At 49.6% G+C, this 22950-nt stretch overlaps 1 protein-coding gene across 2 annotated transcripts in view; it reads right to left on the minus strand.

Moving 5' to 3' along the window:
- Positions 1-22950, minus strand: part of ZNF395 (zinc finger protein 395) — a 118935-nt gene that overhangs the window by 7340 nt on the left and 88645 nt on the right. For both annotated transcript variants that reach the window (XM_086928020.1, XM_086928019.1), the window contains exons 8-9: positions 18369-18461; positions 17014-17117 (exon numbers count right to left, since the gene is read on the minus strand). In XM_086928020.1, coding sequence (XP_086784146.1) covers positions 17014-17117; positions 18369-18461 — 197 coding nt within the window. The remainder of the gene's footprint in view (positions 1-17013; positions 17118-18368; positions 18462-22950) is intronic.

A 22950-nucleotide genomic window follows, 5' to 3' on the forward strand; every position in this document is an offset into this window, starting at 1 on the left:
GCATTGCTTGGTCTTTGTTATATGCGCATGTACAGAAATCTCGTTGTGAATGCATTTGCCTGGCTGGCGTTCACACAGCCTAGAGGCCTGCGAGATCACCAGCGTTGCTTCGGCGTGAAGCACTGCAGCACCAGGACTTGATGTCCAAGAACTGCAGTCTCAGGCATCCCACCCTTTCACAACTCGTCACGGGGTGGGGGAAGGGTCAACAAGCCTTGCTGGCCTCACCACCTCCCTGTTATGAATTGTGAAAGGGTGGGGTTTAAGGGTCCAGGCTGAATCAAGATGGAGATTGTGCACTACAGAGTTCATTCAAACAGGTGAGCTTAGTGCTCCGGCTATTATTAAGAAAAACGGGGTGACCCTGTGTCCCTCAGAACCTGGGTAATTAATGGTTAATAAAAATGGTTCTGTCGGGTGACAATACAATGATGTACAACTGCTATTCAATCCTGTTTATTTCTTTCAGTTTGATAGAATTCTAGAATTTAGAATTCTATCAAACTGAAAGAAATAAACAGGATTCTGGAAAATCGTATCAGCAGATGGTCTTTAGAAAATAAAAACACTTGTATATATGTGTATATATTGATTGTATTGGAATGTATTATCAATGTACATACCATTTTATCACGTGATCACTATTGTCACATCTCTGCACTTTAAATATTATTTTGACAGTCATTGTATATATTGTATGAAAAATCTATTTGAATGAATTTAATTCAGATAAATACAAAATACAACAAATCACGTACAGGTCTTCTTTTCATTCAGTGTAAGGGCCTGGTTTTGTGTTTTTGTGTTTTCCAGAGGGGTTGTTTTGTTTCTTTTCTTTTATTGCATTGAATAGCAGTTGTAAATCATTTGTATTGTCACCCGACAGAACCATTTTTATTAACCCTTAGTGCTCCGGCAGCAAGATGCCAGACAGTAGTTGGCTTCCTGTTATAATGTGGAATTTGAGTTATGCTGTCTCAGTTTACTCTTCCACAGCTGCTGTCTTTCTAGCCTGAAAGCACGTTTGGTGTCTGTCCTAGGAATATCCACTTTTTGAGCAGGCACAGCTGATATGCAATGCAACTTAAAAGGGGACAAATGTGGGCCCTGGAGATAAATATCACTCGTATGTATCTACTCGTATGCATGAACATGCATTAAGGACGCAGCACCTTATGTGGCTAATACAGGTCCCTTTTGAACTCCAAAGGGACACCTATAAGCAACCTGCCCTTGCTGCTTAGATGGTCTTTTATTGCTTATCTTACTTTTCTGTCTTCCCTCTTTCTTTTAAAGCACTACTCGTACCACACCTACTTTCCACTGTTTCCTCTTCATCCTCCTTTTCCTTCCTATCGCTTTAGATAGGTCAAATGATCACTACACTGCAGACAAAAAAAACATAGCTAGGAAACCTTGTCATTTGTAACACCAATAGCTCTAACTTTCACTAATGCAAGACCAATTGCATTGCAAATGCTTGTTTTTGAAGTCTTCTGACGCCATATGGTGGTATAGCTGTTCCCTTGTGATGTCATACATGCTCCTAGAAGCCCCTATGTATTGTCACCATCCTCAGATTCTTTCCCTTTGGCGACCCTTTTTGTGCATATTTTTCTTCGTCTTACTTTTCTTTAAAAGCTTAACTCCTTTGTTCTCCTTTAAACTTTGTCGGTAACGCACTGCATTTCTCTGGGAGGTGGACGAGTCGCATACGAATCCAGAAAATTCTTCAAGCTGCCAACTACACCTACTGGTAAGTAACTACTTTGTTTTGGAGAGGGAATCTTTTTTGGATTCACATGCTGTGCACTGATTATTCTTTTATAGGTTGGGTTGAAATGAGCTTGAGCTTGCAAACAGACGCTTTAGTACTATTTCACCGACTAGCACTTCCTTCTTAACGTGAATTTCACATAATATTGTTCTGTGAATGTGTGCATAGACGTTCAAGTGGCTGCCATACACACACCATTGAGAGATAAGTTTAAGACAGTGACTCCTTTTTAGGTCTCTGCCTGCGTCGCACTGCATAATCCGTCACTCAACTGCTAAATACACCCCCCCGAATCTCAAAATGACCGTGTGTTTCTCCGAGGCATTTCTGCCTCGCCTTAGAGAAACGTGGTATTGTGGAGCGCTCCTCTCGTCTTCAAATTAAGCTTTTTCTTGTTTTCAGAGGAGGACCGAACTTCACTGCTGCCTTTCTCCATTCGCAAAAACAACAAGTGACGGACCGAATGTGGATCAATGTCACACATTCCCCCAGTCAAAAGATCTGGGCCCAAATCCATCGTTTTTTTGCACTCCACACCACCCTGGGTTAGACAATGGCGATATGCAAATCAGCTCTGACCCTGTTGCCCCATGGGAACAGTCCAGTCCGAACTACAAAAGCCATGTCCTTCCCAGAACGGAATCAAGCATCCGAGGACCGGACCGGTTTCGAGGTAACACCTCTCATCAGCCCGGCTAGCTTGACTCCAAGTGGTGTGGAGTGCCTGGGACCCACGTCTGGGCATCCCCAGCGCACTTAGGGCGGCAATTGCAAAAACAACAAGTGACGGACCGAATGTGGATCAATGTCACACATTCCCCCAGTCAAAAGATCTGGGCCCAAATCCATCGTTTTTTTGCACTCCACACCACCCTGGGTTAGACAATGGCGATATGCAAATCAGCTCTGACCCTGTTGCCCCATGGGAACAGTCCAGTCCGAACTACAAAAGCCATGTCCTTCCCAGAACGGAATCAAGCATCCGAGGACCGGACCGGTTTCGAGGTAACACCTCTCATCAGCCCGGCTAGCTTGACTCCAAGTGGTGTGGAGTGCCTGGGACCCACGTCTGGGCATCCCCAGCGCACTTAGGGCGGCAATTGCAAAAACAACAAGTGACGGACCGAATGTGGATCAATGTCACACATTCCCCCAGTCAAAAGATCTGGGCCCAAATCCATCGTTTTTTTGCACTCCACACCACCCTGGGTTAGACAATGGCGATATGCAAATCAGCTCTGACCCTGTTGCCCCATGGGAACAGTCCAGTCCGAACTACAAAAGCCATGTCCTTCCCAGAACGGAATCAAGCATCCGAGGACCGGACCGGTTTCGAGGTAACACCTCTCATCAGCCCGGCTAGCTTGACTCCAAGTGGTGTGGAGTGCCTGGGACCCACGTCTGGGCATCCCCAGCGCACTTAGGGCGGCAATTGCAAAAACAACAAGTGACGGACCGAACGTGGATCAATGTCACACATTCCCCCAGTCAAAAGATCTGGGCCCAAATCCATCGTTTTTTTGCACTCCACACCACTTGGAGTCAAGCTAGCCGGGCTGATGAGAGGTGTTACCTCGAAACCGGTCCGGTCCTCGGATGCTTGATTCCGTTCTGGGAAGGACATGGCTTTTGTAGTTCGGACTGGACTGTTCCCATGGGGCAACAGGGTCAGAGCTGATTTGCATATCGCCATTGTCTAACCCAGGGTGGTGTGGAGTGCAAAAAAACGATGGATTTGGGCCCAGATCTTTTGACTGGGGGAGTGTGTGACATTGATCCACATTCAGTCCATCACTTGTTGTTTTTGCAATTGCCGCCCTAAGTGCGCTGGGGATGCCCAGACGTGGGTCCCAGGCACTCCACACCACTTGGAGTCAAGCTAGCCGGGCTGATGAGAGGTGTTACCTCGAAACCGGTCCGGTCCTCGGATGCTTGATTCCGTTCTGGGAAGGACATGGCTTTTGTAGTTCGGACTGGACTGTTCCCATGGGGCAACAGGGTCAGAGCTGATTTGCATATCGCCATTGTCTAACCCAGGGTGGTGTGGAGTGCAAAAAAACGATGGATTTGGGCCCAGATCTTTTGACTGGGGGAGTGTGTGACATTGATCCACATTCAGTCCATCACTTGTTGTTTTTGCAATTGCCGCCCTAAGTGCGCTGGGGATGCCCAGACGTGGGTCCCAGGCACTCCACACCACTTGGAGTCAAGCTAGCCGGGCTGATGAGAGGTGTTACCTCGAAACCGGTCCGGTCCTCGGATGCTTGATTCCGTTCTGGGAAGGACATGGCTTTTGTAGTTCGGACTGGACTGTTCCCATGGGGCAACAGGGTCAGAGCTGATTTGCATATCGCCATTGTCTAACCCAGGGTGGTGTGGAGTGCAAAAAAACGATGGATTTGGGCCCAGATCTTTTGACTGGGGGAGTGTGTGACATTGATCCACATTCAGTCCATCACTTGTTGTTTTTGCAATTGCCGCCCTAAGTGCGCTGGGGATGCCCAGACGTGGGTCCCAGGCACTCCACACCACTTGGAGTCAAGCTAGCCGGGCTGATGAGAGGTGTTACCTCGAAACCGGTCCGGTCCTCGGATGCTTGATTCCGTTCTGGGAAGGACATGGCTTTTGTAGTTCGGACTGGACTGTTCCCATGGGGCAACAGGGTCAGAGCTGATTTGCATATCGCCATTGTCTAACCCAGGGTGGTGTGGAGTGCAAAAAAACGATGGATTTGGGCCCAGATCTTTTGACTGGGGGAGTGTGTGACATTGATCCACATTCAGTCCATCACTTGTTGTTTTTGCAATTGCCGCCCTAAGTGCGCTGGGGATGCCCAGACGTGGGTCCCAGGCACTCCACACCACTTGGAGTCAAGCTAGCCGGGCTGATGAGAGGTGTTACCTCGAAACCGGTCCGGTCCTCGGATGCTTGATTCCGTTCTGGGAAGGACATGGCTTTTGTAGTTCGGACTGGACTGTTCCCATGGGGCAACAGGGTCAGAGCTGATTTGCATATCGCCATTGTCTAACCCAGGGTGGTGTGGAGTGCAAAAAAACGATGGATTTGGGCCCAGATCTTTTGACTGGGGGAGTGTGTGACATTGATCCACATTCAGTCCATCACTTGTTGTTTTTGCAATTGCCGTCCTAAGTGCGCTGGGGATGCCCAGACGTGGGTCCCAGGCACTCCACACCACTTGGAGTCAAGCTAGCCGGGCTGATGAGAGGTGTTACCTCGAAACCGGTCCGGTCCTCGGATGCTTGATTCCGTTCTGGGAAGGACATGGCTTTTGTAGTTCGGACTGGACTGTTCCCATGGGGCAACAGGGTCAGAGCTGATTTGCATATCGCCATTGTCTAACCCAGGGTGGTGTGGAGTGCAAAAAAACGATGGATTTGGGCCCAGATCTTTTGACTGGGGGAGTGTGTGACATTGATCCACATTCAGTCCATCACTTGTTGTTTTTGCAATTGCCGCCCTAAGTGCGCTGGGGATGCCCAGACGTGGGTCCCAGGCACTCCACACCACTTGGAGTCAAGCTAGCCGGGCTGATGAGAGGTGTTACCTCGAAACCGGTCCGGTCCTCGGATGCTTGATTCCGTTCTGGGAAGGACATGGCTTTTGTAGTTCGGACTGGACTGTTCCCATGGGGCAACAGGGTCAGAGCTGATTTGCATATCGCCATTGTCTAACCCAGGGTGGTGTGGAGTGCAAAAAAACGATGGATTTGGGCCCAGATCTTTTGACTGGGGGAGTGTGTGACATTGATCCACATTCAGTCCATCACTTGTTGTTTTTGCAATTGCCGCCCTAAGTGCGCTGGGGATGCCCAGACGTGGGTCCCAGGCACTCCACACCACTTGGAGTCAAGCTAGCCGGGCTGATGAGAGGTGTTACCTCGAAACCGGTCCGGTCCTCGGATGCTTGATTCCGTTCTGGGAAGGACATGGCTTTTGTAGTTCGGACTGGACTGTTCCCATGGGGCAACAGGGTCAGAGCTGATTTGCATATCGCCATTGTCTAACCCAGGGTGGTGTGGAGTGCAAAAAAACGATGGATTTGGGCCCAGATCTTTTGACTGGGGGAGTGTGTGACATTGATCCACATTCAGTCCATCACTTGTTGTTTTTGCAATTGCCGCCCTAAGTGCGCTGGGGATGCCCAGACGTGGGTCCCAGGCACTCCACACCACTTGGAGTCAAGCTAGCCGGGCTGATGAGAGGTGTTACCTCGAAACCGGTCCGGTCCTCGGATGCTTGATTCCGTTCTGGGAAGGACATGGCTTTTGTAGTTCGGACTGGACTGTTCCCATGGGGCAACAGGGTCAGAGCTGATTTGCATATCGCCATTGTCTAACCCAGGGTGGTGTGGAGTGCAAAAAAACGATGGATTTGGGCCCAGATCTTTTGACTGGGGGAGTGTGTGACATTGATCCACATTCAGTCCATCACTTGTTGTTTTTGCAATTGCCGCCCTAAGTGCGCTGGGGATGCCCAGACGTGGGTCCCAGGCACTCCACACCACTTGGAGTCAAGCTAGCCGGGCTGATGAGAGGTGTTACCTCGAAACCGGTCCGGTCCTCGGATGCTTGATTCCGTTCTGGGAAGGACATGGCTTTTGTAGTTCGGACTGGACTGTTCCCATGGGGCAACAGGGTCAGAGCTGATTTGCATATCGCCATTGTCTAACCCTGGGTGGTGTGGAGTGCAAAAAAACGATGGATTTGGGCCCAGATCTTTTGACTGGGGGAGTGTGTGACATTGATCCACATTCAGTCCATCACTTGTTGTTTTTGCAATTGCCGCCCTAAGTGCGCTGGGGATGCCCAGACGTGGGTCCCAGGCACTCCACACCACTTGGAGTCAAGCTAGCCGGGCTGATGAGAGGTGTTACCTCGAAACCGGTCCGGTCCTCGGATGCTTGATTCCGTTCTGGGAAGGACATGGCTTTTGTAGTTCGGACTGGACTGTTCCCATGGGGCAACAGGGTCAGAGCTGATTTGCATATCGCCATTGTCTAACCCAGGGTGGTGTGGAGTGCAAAAAAACGATGGATTTGGGCCCAGATCTTTTGACTGGGGGAGTGTGTGACATTGATCCACATTCAGTCCATCACTTGTTGTTTTTGCAATTGCCTTTCTCCATTCAGCAGAGCTGTGTGAGGGGCTGAGACATGACGAGCTGCGCCAAGGCTGCGGTACTCCCTTCCTCCTCGCCCGGGCTGCCGGGCTCTATTCCGCCTCCCTCAGATCTAATGCGGGTCTGTAGCGCAGGGGGCACTTACACCCCGGTGCCCTGGTGCACTGCTGACCTCCGTCGGGCCCGGGCAGCTGCGGGCGGGAGCTCCAGCCACTCTCTGCCATTTTCGGCGAAGAAGAAAAGCTTTACCGAGGAGCTGGAGTGCAGTGCGAGCACCGGACCCTCCTCCTGCCTCAGACAGCAGGCCGGGCAGAGCCGAGCTCCGTCTGTCCGAGGCGCTGTGAGACCGGAGAGCGCTGATCCAGGGCTGCGAGGAGCTAGGGACGAGGTATCCGTGTGGCGGCCGAAGAACGGGACTTTGTGCGGCTGGGATTCCCGGCCCTGTCTGGCAGTTATGGCTCAGCTGGCAAGCCGTGTTGACAGCTCTCAGAGCCGCTTGACCCCGTTGGCCTGTCTTCAGTGGTGTGCAGTACTTTGCTCCCCATTGCGTGGTGCCCTGAAGTACAGCTCAGACTGCTAAGGCTGAAGGCGAACCACCTGATATCCACGGCCCACCGAGCAGCGCTAAAATGGAGCTCTGTCCGGAGATATTTCATTGTCTTTGGCTATGAGTCTGACCCCTCGCCATATGCACTTCAACTGCTTCAGACAGCAAAAGGTGCCTTGTCTGTAAACAAGACGAAAATATCGCATTTCTGACGAGGAGCAAGACCAGCACGTTCTAAACTACTCCCCCGCGTCATTACTGCCTTCCTAGTCAGCTCCATCCTCTCTGTCTGGGTTAAATTATAGCAGCGCCTGTTATGTTGTGGGAAATGTAGTTTGAATGGGAAGGAACAAAAGAAAGATGTCGGGTTCACTTCAGTCACCTGACCGCCCGAGGCTTCATAGATCACGAGACATGAGTTAGAAGCCGAGATGTTTGTGTTCGTTTCACGAGAGAGGCTGGTTCTGCGGGTGGCAAGTGTAGAGGGTGGCGGGGTGTGACGGAGACTAATCGCTCCAGCTGCTTTGGTGCCAAGTAGCTTTGGAGCCGGTGAATGTTGGGTACGTCAAGCCTGGATGACCACCACGGGAGAAGCGTACATGGGTACAAGTGTCCCTGCATTAGGCAGAGTAGGCAGTGGCTTGCGTTTCTAGTGCTGAGACAGTTTAACTACAAGACCTACTTCACTTTGACAGGGAAGACCTCTCGGGTGCGCTGGTAGAATGTATACTGAGGCTCGGCGGGACACGGACAAAGGAATCGATTTAGTTATAGCAAGGTACATTTAATCACGGAAGAGTTAGTGACACCCCCGCTGTCTTCTGAGAGGAAAAGGTAGCAGTGTATGTCCTTGCATGCATTTTCCCTAAATAACTTGTGCACTGACTTCCCATGCCAATAAGGAAGTTCCCTCAATGAGTATAAAGTGGAACACGTCCTTGAGTATTCGCGGAGGGGTTCGTGGCAGCAGATCCAAGTTGTGGTTCGGTGATGTGTCTTAGGAAATAGCATTGAATAGGAGGTGGTTTTGATTCACCGAGGTCTTTGACTGGATTTGTAATGGGGAGCCACGACCACTTGTTCAAAGTACTCATTGTGGGCGATGCCACAGTGGGCAAAACCTCCCTGGTACAGCGCTACTCCAACGACTCCTTCACCAAACATTGCAAGTCCACCGTGGGAGGTAAGCAGACGTTATCCGATTATATGTGTTAAATCCAGTCAACGATTGCATTTCACAGCTCCTAAAATATCGATATGTGAGGTGCGCTTCCTACAAAAAGAACAAGTTACTTACCTTCGGTAACGATATATCTGTAAGAAACAGTAGTTAGTATTAGATTCCTTACCTTAGAATATCCCCAGGCGTCAGTCTGGATCCGGAAACTTTTGCATAGCAGTACCCCTGCGTGTCGGTAGGCGTCGCCTGCAGGCGTCCCCTGCGGCTCCGCGTCCATCGTCGGCGTTGTGCGTTGTGATGACGTCGCTGGAGTACATAGACGCCGCCTCCGCGCGCTGACGTCAGTTCTTTGCACACAGCTTTTCCGCACCAGAACACGCAGAGCCATGTGAGAACCAACACTGGTGCCATTTGAAACTAGGGCCCTGAAAGGGATGTCCTTAACCCTAGGTATCAGTTCGCAGAACGGGGAGGATGGGTGGGGCGGTAAGGAATCTAATACTAACTACTGTTTCTTACAGATATATCGTTACCGAAGGTAAGTAACTTGTTCATCTGAAAGAAACAGGTTAGTATTAGATTCCTTACCTTAGAATAGATACCCCAGCAATACCAACCCCGGTGGTGGGTCTGCGAACCAATACAATCCTACACCAGAAAGTCCTGGAGGACAGAACGGCCAAAGAAGCCATCCCTCCGTACTTTACTGTCCAGGCAGTAGTGCCTCGCAAATGTGTGCAGCGAGGCCCACGTAGTCGCCTGGCAAATGTCCTGCAAGGGGACTCCCCGGCCCAGGGCAGTTGTAGCCGCCGTGGCCCGAGTGGAATGGGCCCTCAGCCCAACAGGAGGCTCCTTCCGAGCCAAAGAGTAGCACGCTTTGATGCACAGAACGACCCACCGAGAGATGGTCCGTTTATGTACCGACCGTCCCTTCTTCGCACCCACGTAGCCAACAAACAGTTGGTCATCCACCCGGAACTGGTGTGTGCGATCCATATAAAATGAAAGCGCGCGTTTTGGGTCAAGACGATTGAGCCGCTCTTCATCCTTTGAAGGATGCGGAGGCGGGAAGAAGGAAGGGAGGGTGATGGACTGCCCGATGTGAAAAGCAGAGACAACTTTGAGCAGGAAAGAAGGTCTAGTTCTCAGAACCACCTTGTCTGGATGAATGGACATGAAAGGAGGCTTGACAGAAAGAGCCTGGAGCTCACTCACTCTCCTGGCAGAGGTGATGGCAACCAGGAAGGCAGTCTTTAATGTCAGGAGACGGAGAGGACAGGAATGAAGTGGCTCAAAGGGAGCACACATCAAGAAGGTTAGAACCAGGTTCAAGTCCCACTGAGGCATCACAAACGGAACAGGTGGATACATGTGTGTGATGCCCTTCAAGAATCTTGTTACAATGGGGGATGTGAACAAAGAAGGTTGATCAGGTAGCCTTAGAAAGGCCGAAAGGGCAGAAAGGTAGCCCTTGATAGTGCCCCGGGGCAGTGCCCTGCCGGGCAAGAGAAAGAAGGAAGAGAAGAACCTCAGAAAGAGGGGCAGAGAGAGGATCCACAGCCTTTGCTGTGCACCATGCCACAAACTTGTTCCACCGACAGGCTTATACCGATTTCGTGGAGGAACGCCTGGCTGCCAGAATCACATCACAGACTTCAGGAGGCAAGTCAAATGGCCTCAACTGTCGCCGCTCAATCTCCACGCATGGAGGTGGAGGCTGGACAGGTCGGGTGGAGGACCGTCCCCTGCTGCTGCGACAGAAGGTCCTCCTGAAGGGGCAGGCGGATCGGGGGACCGACTGACATGCTGAGTAGCTCGGGATACCAGTACCTTCGAGCCCAGTCCGGAGCCACAAGGATGACTTGGGCCCGGTCGTACCTGATCTTCTTCAGCACTCTGGGCAGAAGTGGTATAGGCGGAAAGGCGTATAACAGACCGCAACTCCACTCGCGCCGAAAGGCGTCGCCGTGCGAGTGCCGTCTTGAAAACTCCAACGCGCAGAACTGATGACATTGCGCGTTCTCTTCTGTGGCGAATAGATCTAACCAAGGCTCTCCCCATTGCCGAAAGAGGCCTTGCGCCACGTCCGAGTTCAGACGCCATTCGTGATCCATCGAGCACCGACGGCTGAGTTCGTCCGCCCTGGCGTTCAGAGAACCTGCCAGGTGTTGAACCGTCAGAGTCACGCCCTGACGTTCCAGCCATTGCCAGAGGCGCAGAGCCTCCAGGCAAAGGGTCCACGACCCCACCCCGCCCTGCTTGTTGCAGTACCACATGGCGGTGGTGTTGTCCGTGAACACCTGCACTACACTCCCGTTGACAAAGGGGAGGAATGCTTTCAGTGCCAAACGAATCGCCCGGAGCTCCAACAGGTTTATATGGAGCCGGGACTCCGTCGGAGACCAGATGCCTCTGATCTCTGCCTCTCCCAAGTGGCCTCCCCAGCCCTGGAGGGACGCGTCCGTCACAACAACGTGCTCTGGTTGGTGAAGGGAGAGGGATCTGCCTCTGACCCAATCGCGGTCCGTAAGCCACCACTGCAGTTGTCTTGCAGTGCCCTCTGAGATCAAGACATGGTCGGACAGGTTGCCCTGATTCTGGGCCCACTGAAACTTCAGGTCCCACTGCAGAGCCCGCATCCGCCACCGGGCGTGATGCACCAGAAGGATGCAGGAAGCCATCAGCCCCAGCAACCGCAGCGTCAACCTGACCGAAACCCGGGATAGCTGCTGAAAGATGGGGATCAAAGCCTGTATATCCTGGACTCGCCGTTCCGGAGGATAGACCCGAAACTGCGCCGAGTCGAGAACCGCTCCGATGAAAAGGAGCTTTTGAGAGGGACACAGGTGTGATTTCGGCACATTGATGGAGAACCCCAGCTCGTGCAGGAGGTCTGCCGTCATCTGAAGGTGGTGGACGACTGTCTGGGGCGAGCCCGCCTTCAACAACCAGTCGTCTAGATAGGGGAAGACTGAAACCCCCAATCTGCGCAGATGGGCTGCGACCACCGCCATCACCTTTGTGAACACCCGTGGGGCGCTGGTAAGGCCGAAGGGGAGCACGATAAACTGAAAGTGCTCGTGGCCTACCGTGAACCACAGGTAACGCCGGTGGGCCGGCAGGACGGGGATGTGAAAATACGCATCCTGCAAGTCCAACACTACCATCCAGTCTTGCGGGTCTAGAGCAGCCAAGACCTGAGCCAATGTCAACATCTTGAACTTCTCCTTCCGGAGGAAGCCGTTGACGTTCCTTAGGTCCAAGATAGGACGTAGGCCCCCTTTGTCCTTCTTGGGTACCAGAAAGCAGTGGGAATAGCAACCACGTCCTACTTCTGGCCCAGGAACGAGCTTGATGGCCCCCTTGGCCAAGAGGGCCGTAACTTCCTCCCTCAGAAGTGTCAAGTGGTCCCCCGACACACGGTGGTTCTGCGGTGGCATGGCTGGAGGAGTGGTCTCGAAGGGGAGGGAGTAGCCCCTTCGGACGAGCTGCAGCACCCACCTGTCCGATGTTATTGTGCGCCAGTGGGAGAGGTGATGGCGAACCCTGCCCCCCAACGGCGTCACATGGGCCTGAAAGCACGGACTAGGAGGATTTAGTGGCAGATGCTGCAGGGGGAGGTGTGGCCTGACCTCGCCGCTGTCCCCGACCGCCACCACGGCGGTTTCCACGGCCGCCACCACGTTGATAAGTCTGTTGCGGCACGTGGCTGGCAGCACGTGTGAGACCGCCCCTTCCTTGGCCACGAAAGAAGCGAAACGAACCCGTTTGCTGGCGCTGGGTCGAGAGATCCAAGGACTTGGCCGTCACCCTGGAGTCCTTGAAGCGCTCCAGCGAGTGGTCCGCTTTGTCGCCAAACAGGCGACTGCCATCAAACGGCATGTCCATCAATGCATTCTGGACATCTGCCGAGAAGTTGGCGGACCTCAGCCAGGCGTGGCGACGAATCGCCACCGTCGTTGACATCGCTCTGCCCAGCGAGTCGGTCGTATCAAGACCACACCTGATGGAGTATCTTGCTGCGTCTCGGCCCTCAATCATAGCCTTACCGAGCTTAGCCCGTACCTCCGGCGGGGATTCAGGCAGCAGGTCCGCGACCGTATCCCACAGAGAGTGGGTGTAGCGGCCCAAGAGGCACGCGGTGTTGCAAGACCGCAGTCCCAGACTCAGGGACGAGAAGACCTTTTTGCCATACTGGTCGTACCTCTTTGATTCCCTGTCGGGCGGGGCCGACGGGAATGCGGTTTGAGAAGTGGAGGCCTGGATCACCAGACTCTCAGGGGTGGGATGGGTGGACAGAAACTTGGGGTCGTCCGAACACGGACGGTGGCGTCTGGCCACGTTCCTATCAACAGGCGAACCTGAAGCGGGCCTGGACCACGTGCCCAAAAGAACGTCAGTTAAGGCCTCGTTGAACGGCAGCAGTGGCTCCTGTGGGCATGACTGCGGTTTGAGGAACTCAGTGAGGATGTTAGTCCTCACGGCCGCGACGGGGAGCACAAGGTTTAGGGCCTTGGCAGCCCTCCAACACCACTGAATAAGCTGCCCCCTCCTCCGAAGCCACGGTAGGAGGCGAGACAAAGCCAGGGTTGGGGGATGCATCCAAACCACTGGCGTCACCCAAGTCACCTGTCTAGTCCACGTCGTACTGACACTCGTGGGTCAGAGGGTCCTCAGACCCCTCCCACTCCTCTCCGTAATCTACATCTTCACCATATTCGGAATCAACAATGTAGACCGCCTCCTCGGGGTTCACAGGCCCCATCGGCGTCGGACTCGGCGTCGGACGACGCCGGTTCGACTCCGCGTCCGGAGTGGGAGAGGGAATGGGGCGGCGCCGCCCGGAGCCGGAGCGCCGGCCGGAGCCGGAGCGCCGGCCGGAGCCGGCGCCGGCAGGGGTTGCCCCGATGGAATCGGCGCCGGAGAGGCCGGTTGACCAGCTGGCGTCGACCCTGAGGGCCCCTGCGGCGCCGGGGCCGGAGCCGTCGGCGGCGCCGGAGCACCCGACGGCGTCGAGGCAGGAGCACCCGAACCGCTAGGGCCCCCGGACGGGACCACAGGGCCCGAAGGCGCCGCAGAACCCGTCGGAGGAGACAGAGCCCTCATGGCCATGAGGAGCGCCTCTATCTCCTCGGGCGACGCACCTTGCCCAGGGACCGCAGGGTATGGAGCAGGCCGCGCCGGCGACTCGCGCGGAGCCACGGGGATGGGGCCACCCGAACCACAGGCCGCATCGCGCGGGAGTCGGGGGTACGATGACGACGCCCCGACTTCTTGTGCTTCCTACCTGAGGAACCAGAGGAATGGTGACGACTCCCGGAGCGCTCGTGACGGCTCCGCGACCGCTCCCTTGACCTCCGGCCGGAACGGGACCGCTCTCGACACGGGGCCGACACCCGGAGCTCGAGCAGCTTGCGGGACCGCTCCCGTCTAGCTTTATTCGTCAAGGCCCGGCAATCGACGCAGGCGTCCACGTCGTGGTCGGGGCCCAGGCACCGGAGGCAGAGTTGGTGATGGTCCGTGACCGACATCGTACGGTCACAGTCGTCACAGTTCTTAAAACCGGGCATCCTACCGGCACCGTAAGAAGAGTCAAAAAGATCAAAGATCAAAAACTTGGTCAAAAGACCGGAGTACTGCACTTCTCGGATCTGCGCTAACTGGCGCGGAAAAAAGAAGAACTGACGTCAGCGCACGGAGGCGGCGTCTATATACTCCAGCGACGTCATCACGGCGCACGGACGCGGAGCCGCAGGGGACGCCTGCAGACGACACCTACAGACGCGCAGGGGTACTGCTACGCAAAAGTTTCCGGATCCAGACTGACGCCTGGGGATATTCTAAGGTAAGGAATCTAATACTAACCTGTTTCTTTCAGATTGTGCATGCACCCTGCAGTCAGCTGTCCCAGTCTGATTAAGATGCGTCCGAGGGGTAATGAATTAATTATTTTCCTTATATGATTAGTTGTGTTATTGAATATCATGCATTAACTCCAGTGGTTTGAAAAGGGATAGATTAACTGAAGTGAATTAGGAAAGAAAAGAGATGCAAATGTATTGGGAGTGGTGGATATGTGCAACTGTGCACATGTTAGTCGGATGAATTGGGCAGATCAGAGGAAAACGTTTAGAAAGCATATTTGAGAGTCCATAGTAGTCTGAAACCTCTGGGAAGGGTCAGAGTGGACGGAAAGAAAGAGGTGGAGATTGTTTAACATACAAATGAACATGTATACAGACACACACACCAAACTATATAGATAGACGCATACTACATCAATACAGACACCCAGTTACAATTAAATTTAGTCCCCGCTCTGTATAAGGCATAAACCCATATATATATATATACACTGACGAAGGCGGCAACGCCGAAACGCGTTTGTTGACTTGACATGTGTGTGTAGAACACTTTTTGAATAAATGTGGCTATGAGACTACAAAGAACGACCTGAGTGTCCTTAATTGAGGAGCGGTTCTAAAGAATTTGAACTGTGTGTTTTTCGATAATATACGCATCTCACTGTGCGTTAAGGAGGCACCCGAGGATAACAGGAGTGGCAGTTGGTGAAATGGAGTTTGGAACATATATATATATATATATATCCGAAAGGCTGCTTACACAGGTTAGGTGCAACGACGAAGTCCCAGTCAGCACCAAAGAAGCAGACACGAGCCCAAAGTGAGTGCAAAAAGCAAGTAGCGTTTATTCCTTCATGAGTCCGCCATAACGCGTTTCACCACCGGAGTGGCTTGATCACACATATATATATATCCATTTGTAATAATATTTTCATGTCCAGACATACACATGTATGTTGCGCATAAATATATATTCAAACAATGTTTTATTTATATATACCGTTTTAAACTGAAGCATAAACTACTTTACACAGGTATATAGAAAACCTTCTCTAAATGACCAGACATCGATATTTTGTCTGTCAAAGTCCATGAAAACGTAGAAGCAGCAAAGCTTCTCGTGGTAAGCAAAACCCACACACATTACTCTTCAGGTACTGCTGTTCCACACACATTCAAAATGTTTCCAATAAAGCATTATGTAGTCAGAAATCAGAAGGCAGCTGATACCCAAAGGGAAGCTGGTTGACACAGATAGTCTGGTGCTGGAGAAACCAACGCCAGCACACCCCTGGCCTCTATTTATCCCTACGAGTCAATGAATAAAGCAGAAAACACACAAAGCAGTATGTCTAAATTTACACACAAAAAAAAAAAAACGAACCACCCAAGTTATTTTAATTAGGGTCCCGCTTTTATGGTATTTATTTTTTTAACATATACGTCTGTATTTATCCATATTTAATTTTGGGCCACACACACATAGACAGAGCCACGCACAAACACACAGACCGAGCCGCGCACACACACACCCAGACAGAGCCATGCACACACACACAGAGCCGCACACACACAGACTTAGCTGCGCACACACACACACACAGACAGAGCCACGCACACACACACAGGCAGAGCCACGCACACACACACACAGAGAGAGCCACGCACACACAGACAGAGCTGTCTGTGTGTGTGTGTGTGGCTCTGTGTCCGGAAATACTCTCTACTACTGTCTAATGTTCACCTATTGCCATTGTAAATGACAATACCATTTATTTATGTTTTAAAAAAAAAGAAAATGAAAAAAAATGTCATGAGCAATGCAAATAGCTCTACCTTTAATAATGCAGAGACCATTGCATTGTAAATACTTGTTATGGTCTTGGTTAACAGCACAGATGTCGCCAGACAATTATCTGAGCATTACTTAACAGGCGCTCTACTCCACCAACATGTTGGGAGCTAGAGTACATGTTTTAACTGGGCAGAAGTTGTGAGATTTCACAAAAAATTGTGCTTGCCCTTCACACAGCTGTGATCATTTTGTTTATATATCCAACTGCCTGAGCTTGAATTTTCAAGACACACACATTAAATTGAAACGAGATTAAAATATGTAGTCAATTTATGTTGGTTTTCTCTGAAAATAGCACAGATAGGAGGAGGGCAGTCATTAACCTATAGGGACAGTAGTTGTAAAGTAATTCGTCATGCAGTTCAATGCCAGCACTGCAGTGGAGGCGGAACTTTACACCCAAACAGCCAATAACATTAGGGGAAAGATGAATACCCCACTAGGCTGCACCAGGATGTGATTGACAAAGTCCCCAGCCAATGGCTGAAAGAAGCTGATCAAAGAGAAGCTGATGGTTAAAACTGGAAGACTCAAAGCCCACTTTATGTACCTTGTAGGGATTAGGTGTTACTGATGGCTGCACTTCCAAACTCCATCACCAATAAAGACATACACATTTTTTATCTGCTACCACCAAATTTTCCTTCCTTACCTGGTTCCACTGTGTGCCCTAGGAGGAGAGGCGACGATCAATTGGGACTTCAAAGGCGCAGTCTGCTGCTGATGATCACTGAAACTGAATGATCGGCTTCGAATCTGAAGTTAGAAAGAATTTAGAACGTGTTAGCAACAGAGAAAGAGGTGATTCTACAGGTTTTTTTATTTGTTCGAGAAGCATGATTAAGAATTGCCCCGCTCCTGCACTACACAAAGAATGCAACAAACAGAGATAATAATTTCAATATTGAGCAATAGATATGACTGCTATATAAACTTTAAAAAATGAATGAGATGCCAAAAGCGTGTCTGTAAATGCAAAACATTGAAAAATCAACGATTTGTGAAATAGGGGTTGATATAGAAGACTGGCACAAAAAAAGAATACCATTTACATTGATATCTTTTCAAATTAAGAATTGGTAGGATGTTGAAACCTAACTGAAGTCCCAAGATTGGAAATATATAATATTAATTTGGCTCACATTATGATTTCAGTGACAAAACAATGCAGGTAAAAAAAGCATGCGTTTCAAAAGGAGGATCCCTGTGCAACAAACTGATTACAAGGTCATACACAGTTTCAGTACTGTGCCAAATTACTTTAGACTTGGCAAGTTATGGAATTACTACAAAAAGGCATTCAAATCTGTTGACTACTTGGGATAAAGAAACATTATTTGAAATTGACAGTTGTGTGTAATGCATTGCGACTACACAAAACATTCAAAAAACTTTGAATGGGTTTCATTTGGGATACTATGCAGGATACAAAAAGCATATCAACACAATGTGTTTTAAGAGAGGAAATGCTATATTTAAGATCTGTAAATCCTTCTAACACTAAAATTTGTTTTTCAGATGCGAGATTGTAATAATTTTACAAAGATTTCCTTCCCTATTGGAGCAATTCCACCTAAGCCAGATCTGTCATGTTCCATTCCGTCTCCACTTCCACAAAGTAACATCATGTCACAAAGTAACCACCCGGATGCCAGACCATATTGGAAGAGTTTCAGCTTCCAGACCACGCACCTTTCCGCCTATAGTGGTCTACTCAAAAACCCCAGATAGTGGTCTACTCAAAAGCCCCAGAGCAGCGCTCTTCCCTTTCCATTTCCCTGCCCTTGAAGCTTCTGAGACTGTATAACAAGATCATCCTTCTTGTGGCCCCCACGTTAAAGGCCCATGTATCTAGAGGCTCCATTACGATGTGCCTCGGCTGTACTAAGCAGACATACATGTTGTTACTGTTTACTTATTAACTTGTCTTCAAATAGGAGATCATAAAAAAAATTAAATAGCAAAACAGCCACAAAAAAGATCAAACAGAATCAAAGAATAACTCACCGGAGAGAGGGAAGGAATGCTGGGTGGTGAAGCCGCCCAGCTAATGCTGGTAAATATGTGTGGAGAAACTGGAATCTGGATGGATGGCATCGCCTAGAAGTAAAACAAATATGTGTTCAGAGTCAACTATACAGTAAGTGGAGTCTGTACAACATGCTGTAATGTCACTGAGGTGGTGTTCACTTAGGCCAAAATCAATTTGGAACCAGAGCAGGTCAGAATGTTCAATGTTTCAGTTCATTAATGAAAAAAAAATCTTTATGGGCAATGGCGGGTTATACTCGGCACCAATGGATCCTAATAATTTGGGAAACGCAGTTTTTTTCTCTTATTGATCAGAATTTTGCATAAGCACTGTACAATGATAAAGATGAATGTGTGTATAGAAATGAGGCCAAAAATCGCCCCTCACTCACACACACACACACCCCAAAAAAATCTGCTTTCTCTCCTATCCGGCTGTGCACTTTTGTGATTTTCCAGGCCTGAAAAATGTCTCCACTGAATACCGTAAAGATTAAACGTCCACCTATTGGACATGTACTAAGTCACAAAAGGTTTGTGTTACTCATTGCATTTTTAATTACTTCCGAAGGAGGTGAGGCATTTGTCTACAGGGCGCAAGAGGGCAGCGGTGCCATCGGGTCAGGAGGATTCGGTACCAATAATTCAGGGCACTTCAGAGAGACTTGTATTTACGAGTGTCAGATTTCCGCCAGGAGTGAGACCTCCTGGTGGAACTCCTCCACTCACAAGGGAGGGCCTTATTTTAGGAGTAGAAGACATGGAAACAAAAAAATGCTGTATAACTGAAGCTGCCATATGATCTAAAAGCTTCTGCTCCATGTATGAAGCACTATATTGGGATTGAGAAGAAAATAAAAACCAATAAAAGTGGTTCAAAGTGTTTCCTGAGCTCCTGGCATTGTAGAGGAAGTGTCTGAATCCGTCTCCAAGTTTAGAGGTGGATTCTTGCTCATCATACCCAGCGCTCATAGTACAGAAATTGAAATCATCTGGGTCAGTTGACCGGGATAGAAAGGGGATCGATCCCCTTCTCGAGAGCGCGTACCTATCTCCTTGCTTCAGTACTGTTTCCTGGGTCACACTTTCTTGCTACTTGAATGGCTTACAAGTGTTTCTGTGGTACATTCAAGACAACATTATCTTAAAAGTCTAGGTGCCAAAACCGAATGCTCAAAAACAGAGGGAGGTTTCTCCTCTTCTTGCCCTTGAAGATCTTCCCCGAGTCAAAGAATTTCTTGGGATCACAAAACTATTTGAATTAGGTCATAAAACAAAAATCTGATTCAGCCAAAGAGATAAACAAGACCGTACTGCGGGAGATATTTTTACAAAACTTAGTTAGCAATTTGCAGAGGAAAAGAATGATCATGAAACAGTCTACAAGCGTCCTTGACTAACAACCACTGGTAAGGTCAGATCATCTAGTTGCATCACGCTCAGCTCTCGCATTAGGTGGGACAGGGACAGCCAATGATGTTCATGTAATTTCATCAACGCAAAGACTGAACTTGAGCACACCTAGTGCTCATAAGACTTCAGGTGGAATAGGTGTTTGCACTACGTGCTACACACAAACAATCATATATAATGAATGAGGGTAAGAGACAGAACAAACTTTTGTATAGTTTCCATTGTTTTTAAAAACTGGATTTAAAGGTATAGAAGTGAAGCAGAGGAACATAGGTGAGAAAAAGGAAGAATTGCAGACTAATTTAACAAAATGTTAAAGCAACCAGCTCAAGAAAAAAATACTAGTGATGTTCATACAGCAGCTAACACTGCAAACGGTAACTACTTCTAGAAATGAAAATCTTTTGAGGCAGGGTTTTTGGATTGAGGGGAAATACTGGGCGATCAGCTAATAATTAATCGCAAAGATATAAAGGAAAACTAGTTACGAGGTAGTGCAATAGGGCGAGGAGGTAAGCCCTTTAACCCCTCAAAAGGTGTGCGTTGAAAGGCCAACACACTAAGACACAACAGCGAAATGCCCACTGCACACAACAAGAAAGTATAGCAAGATGTGTATCCTGGCGGACACCTTAACATTCCAATCACAGCTGCCAGAAGAAACAACAATGTCTTTAGAAATAAGAAGTCTTCATTTAATTGTCTTTATAGCCAGCCGACACGTGTTTCGTTGCAACGGAATGTAATTTCCGCGACTCTTCAGGGCTTTCGGATTATAAAGGCCCACTGTAAGGTCGCTTAGCCGGTGATACTTCGGACCCGGCCGGGCTCGAGACCAGGTTTGGTTCGGTGGTCCTAGAACCGGACACAAGTTTCAACATCAGAGAGAAGGAACTCAGGTGCGAGTTCTTGGTAATCCTATTCAGTTACAGTGTGATCGACGTAGGAGCCTGTATAGCCCTCCACAAGGATCTGAGAGACTATCAGGTCAGCTAGTGAGTCACGCAGTCCTGCAGGCTGGTAGCCGAATTTTCCGTGCGTGTAGTCGTGTTCCTGGTATGGGCCATACCAGGAACACGACTACCCGCAGAACTTTGAATGTGACGGGCTCCCCATATTGGGGCTATCGAATACACGGGAGTTTACTCACTCCCCGGAAAATTCGGCTACCAGCCTGCGGGACTACGTATTTTATATAAGGACACACAAGGTGCTGCTTTATCACTTTTTGTGACGGACACACTGTTAAACCGTATATACTAACACCTGGACACAGCCAAGAGGAGTAAAAGTGAATGTCTTTCTCTAAATTGAAGGAAGCGTGTGCTTACTATGAACACCAGTTGACACCATCAGTGCAGTCTTTGGATAAAAAGGCTCACATTCAACCCACAAACAAACGTAGAGAGAGGGCTGATCCTGAAATCTGCTACAAATATATGTATCCATAAAGCATCGTACATTATAACAATTTGCGATCTCACCCTTGGGAGCATTACGGAGCGTCTGATCGGGAATGTGATAGGAATGTCACAGCACTTTATTCCAGCAGCCCACCCGATCCACCCACCCACCCACCGCAGGGCCAACATCTGGACTTGGCTATCAGGGGTTCATGGCGGGCCCTCTAATATTTCAGGAAACTGTAAGTGACATGGACTGGAATAAGAAAGCATGCATTCGGAGCTCTGCCCCAATAACACAAGACTGCAGCTTGATTTTCTTTCTGTTTTGTGGTTCTTCAGACTGTCCTGCTCACTTCCTCTACACAAGACTGTCTCACTGTCTTCCGATGGCTTAAGACTCCATTGAGGATGGAATGGGGATTGAAGCTGCACGTCTTCAGGGGATCAGCAACTATGGCCGGCCTAAACCCAAACACAGCTCGTCTAAATACAAGACGGTGCGACAGAACCACCTCTCCGCCCTGCACAGCAAAACCTACAACATGTCTACAGCGAACTCGTCTGTCCGTTCTTGGAGAATCCGGCTTCACGCACTGCCACACGTCTTGATGACAGCTGCCAGAATATTAATCGCTTCGAGGATATTTGAGAAAAACAACTGAACTTCTTCTACTGACCACAAGATGGCTCTGTTGAATAAGGAACTGGGATAATTGGTAAAACGTTTCCTCAGTCCGTGCTTCTTTTTTCCGCATAATTCCAGACCCTTGACCGGGCCGATTTTTTTTCGAAAACCTCCCGACCTAATATACTTTGTAAAAGAAGGGTCTTATATCTTAATTTCCCCGAAGAGCATTTATGGCACTTTAACTTTTGAGTGGTCTGCGTGTATTATTACATTATTATTACCTACCAGCGCTCAAAAATATGCCCCTGCCTGTAACTAAAACAGAGCTTTCCCATCTATGCAACCAGGATCTAGAACAACATCCCTGTATCCACCGGGACCTCCCCAACGCTGCAGCAATTTAGGAAATGTTTGAAGACTCGCTTCTTTAACCCCTTTGCCGTGGGGCAAATTCTGCCACGGTGCGAGGGGGGCGGGGTTGGATGTGGCGCTCCCGTACTCACAACGGCTCCTGTCCGTCATAAATCACGGTGGGCGTGTGCTCATGACGGCCGGGAGCCGTCCAAACTCCGCCCACTGTTTAATTCTCCTGCACAGGCGGGGAATTAACACCGTGTGGGCGGAGCGGCAACGTTCAGACGGCTCCCGGCGCGTCATGAACACAGGCCTACTGTGACTCATGACAGCCGTGAGCCGTCATGAGCACGGAAGGAGTTGAAGAACACAACATCACAATGCATTAACTGCCCACAACTCGTCTTCCTCTCCTAACTCCTAAGCTCCTTGACTGCTGTTTTAGCCTGCAACGGCTTTGCACAGACACATAGAATACATTAGATTTTATGACGTGGTATTATTATAGAATACGCTGCATGTTATTGGTTATTCAGGGACTCTTCTTGGGATTCAGTCTGAACATCTTGTACAAGATCAAACAACATGGTGCACTGTTTTCTTGTATCCGGACAGCAACATCTCCTAGCGTTTTTAGACTTACACCAGTAGCACAGCTGCAGTATTCAAATACAGTAGTTCTTATCCTATAAACCATGTCTCAGCCCCTTGGGGGGCAGAGAGGAGAATTCCAACCGAGAGGTAGAGCAGAATTCCA

The sequence above is a fragment of the Lissotriton vulgaris genome, chromosome 6, assembly GCF_964263255.1.
Source record: "Lissotriton vulgaris chromosome 6, aLisVul1.2, whole genome shotgun sequence".
Lineage (NCBI taxonomy): Eukaryota > Metazoa > Chordata > Amphibia > Caudata > Salamandridae > Lissotriton > Lissotriton vulgaris.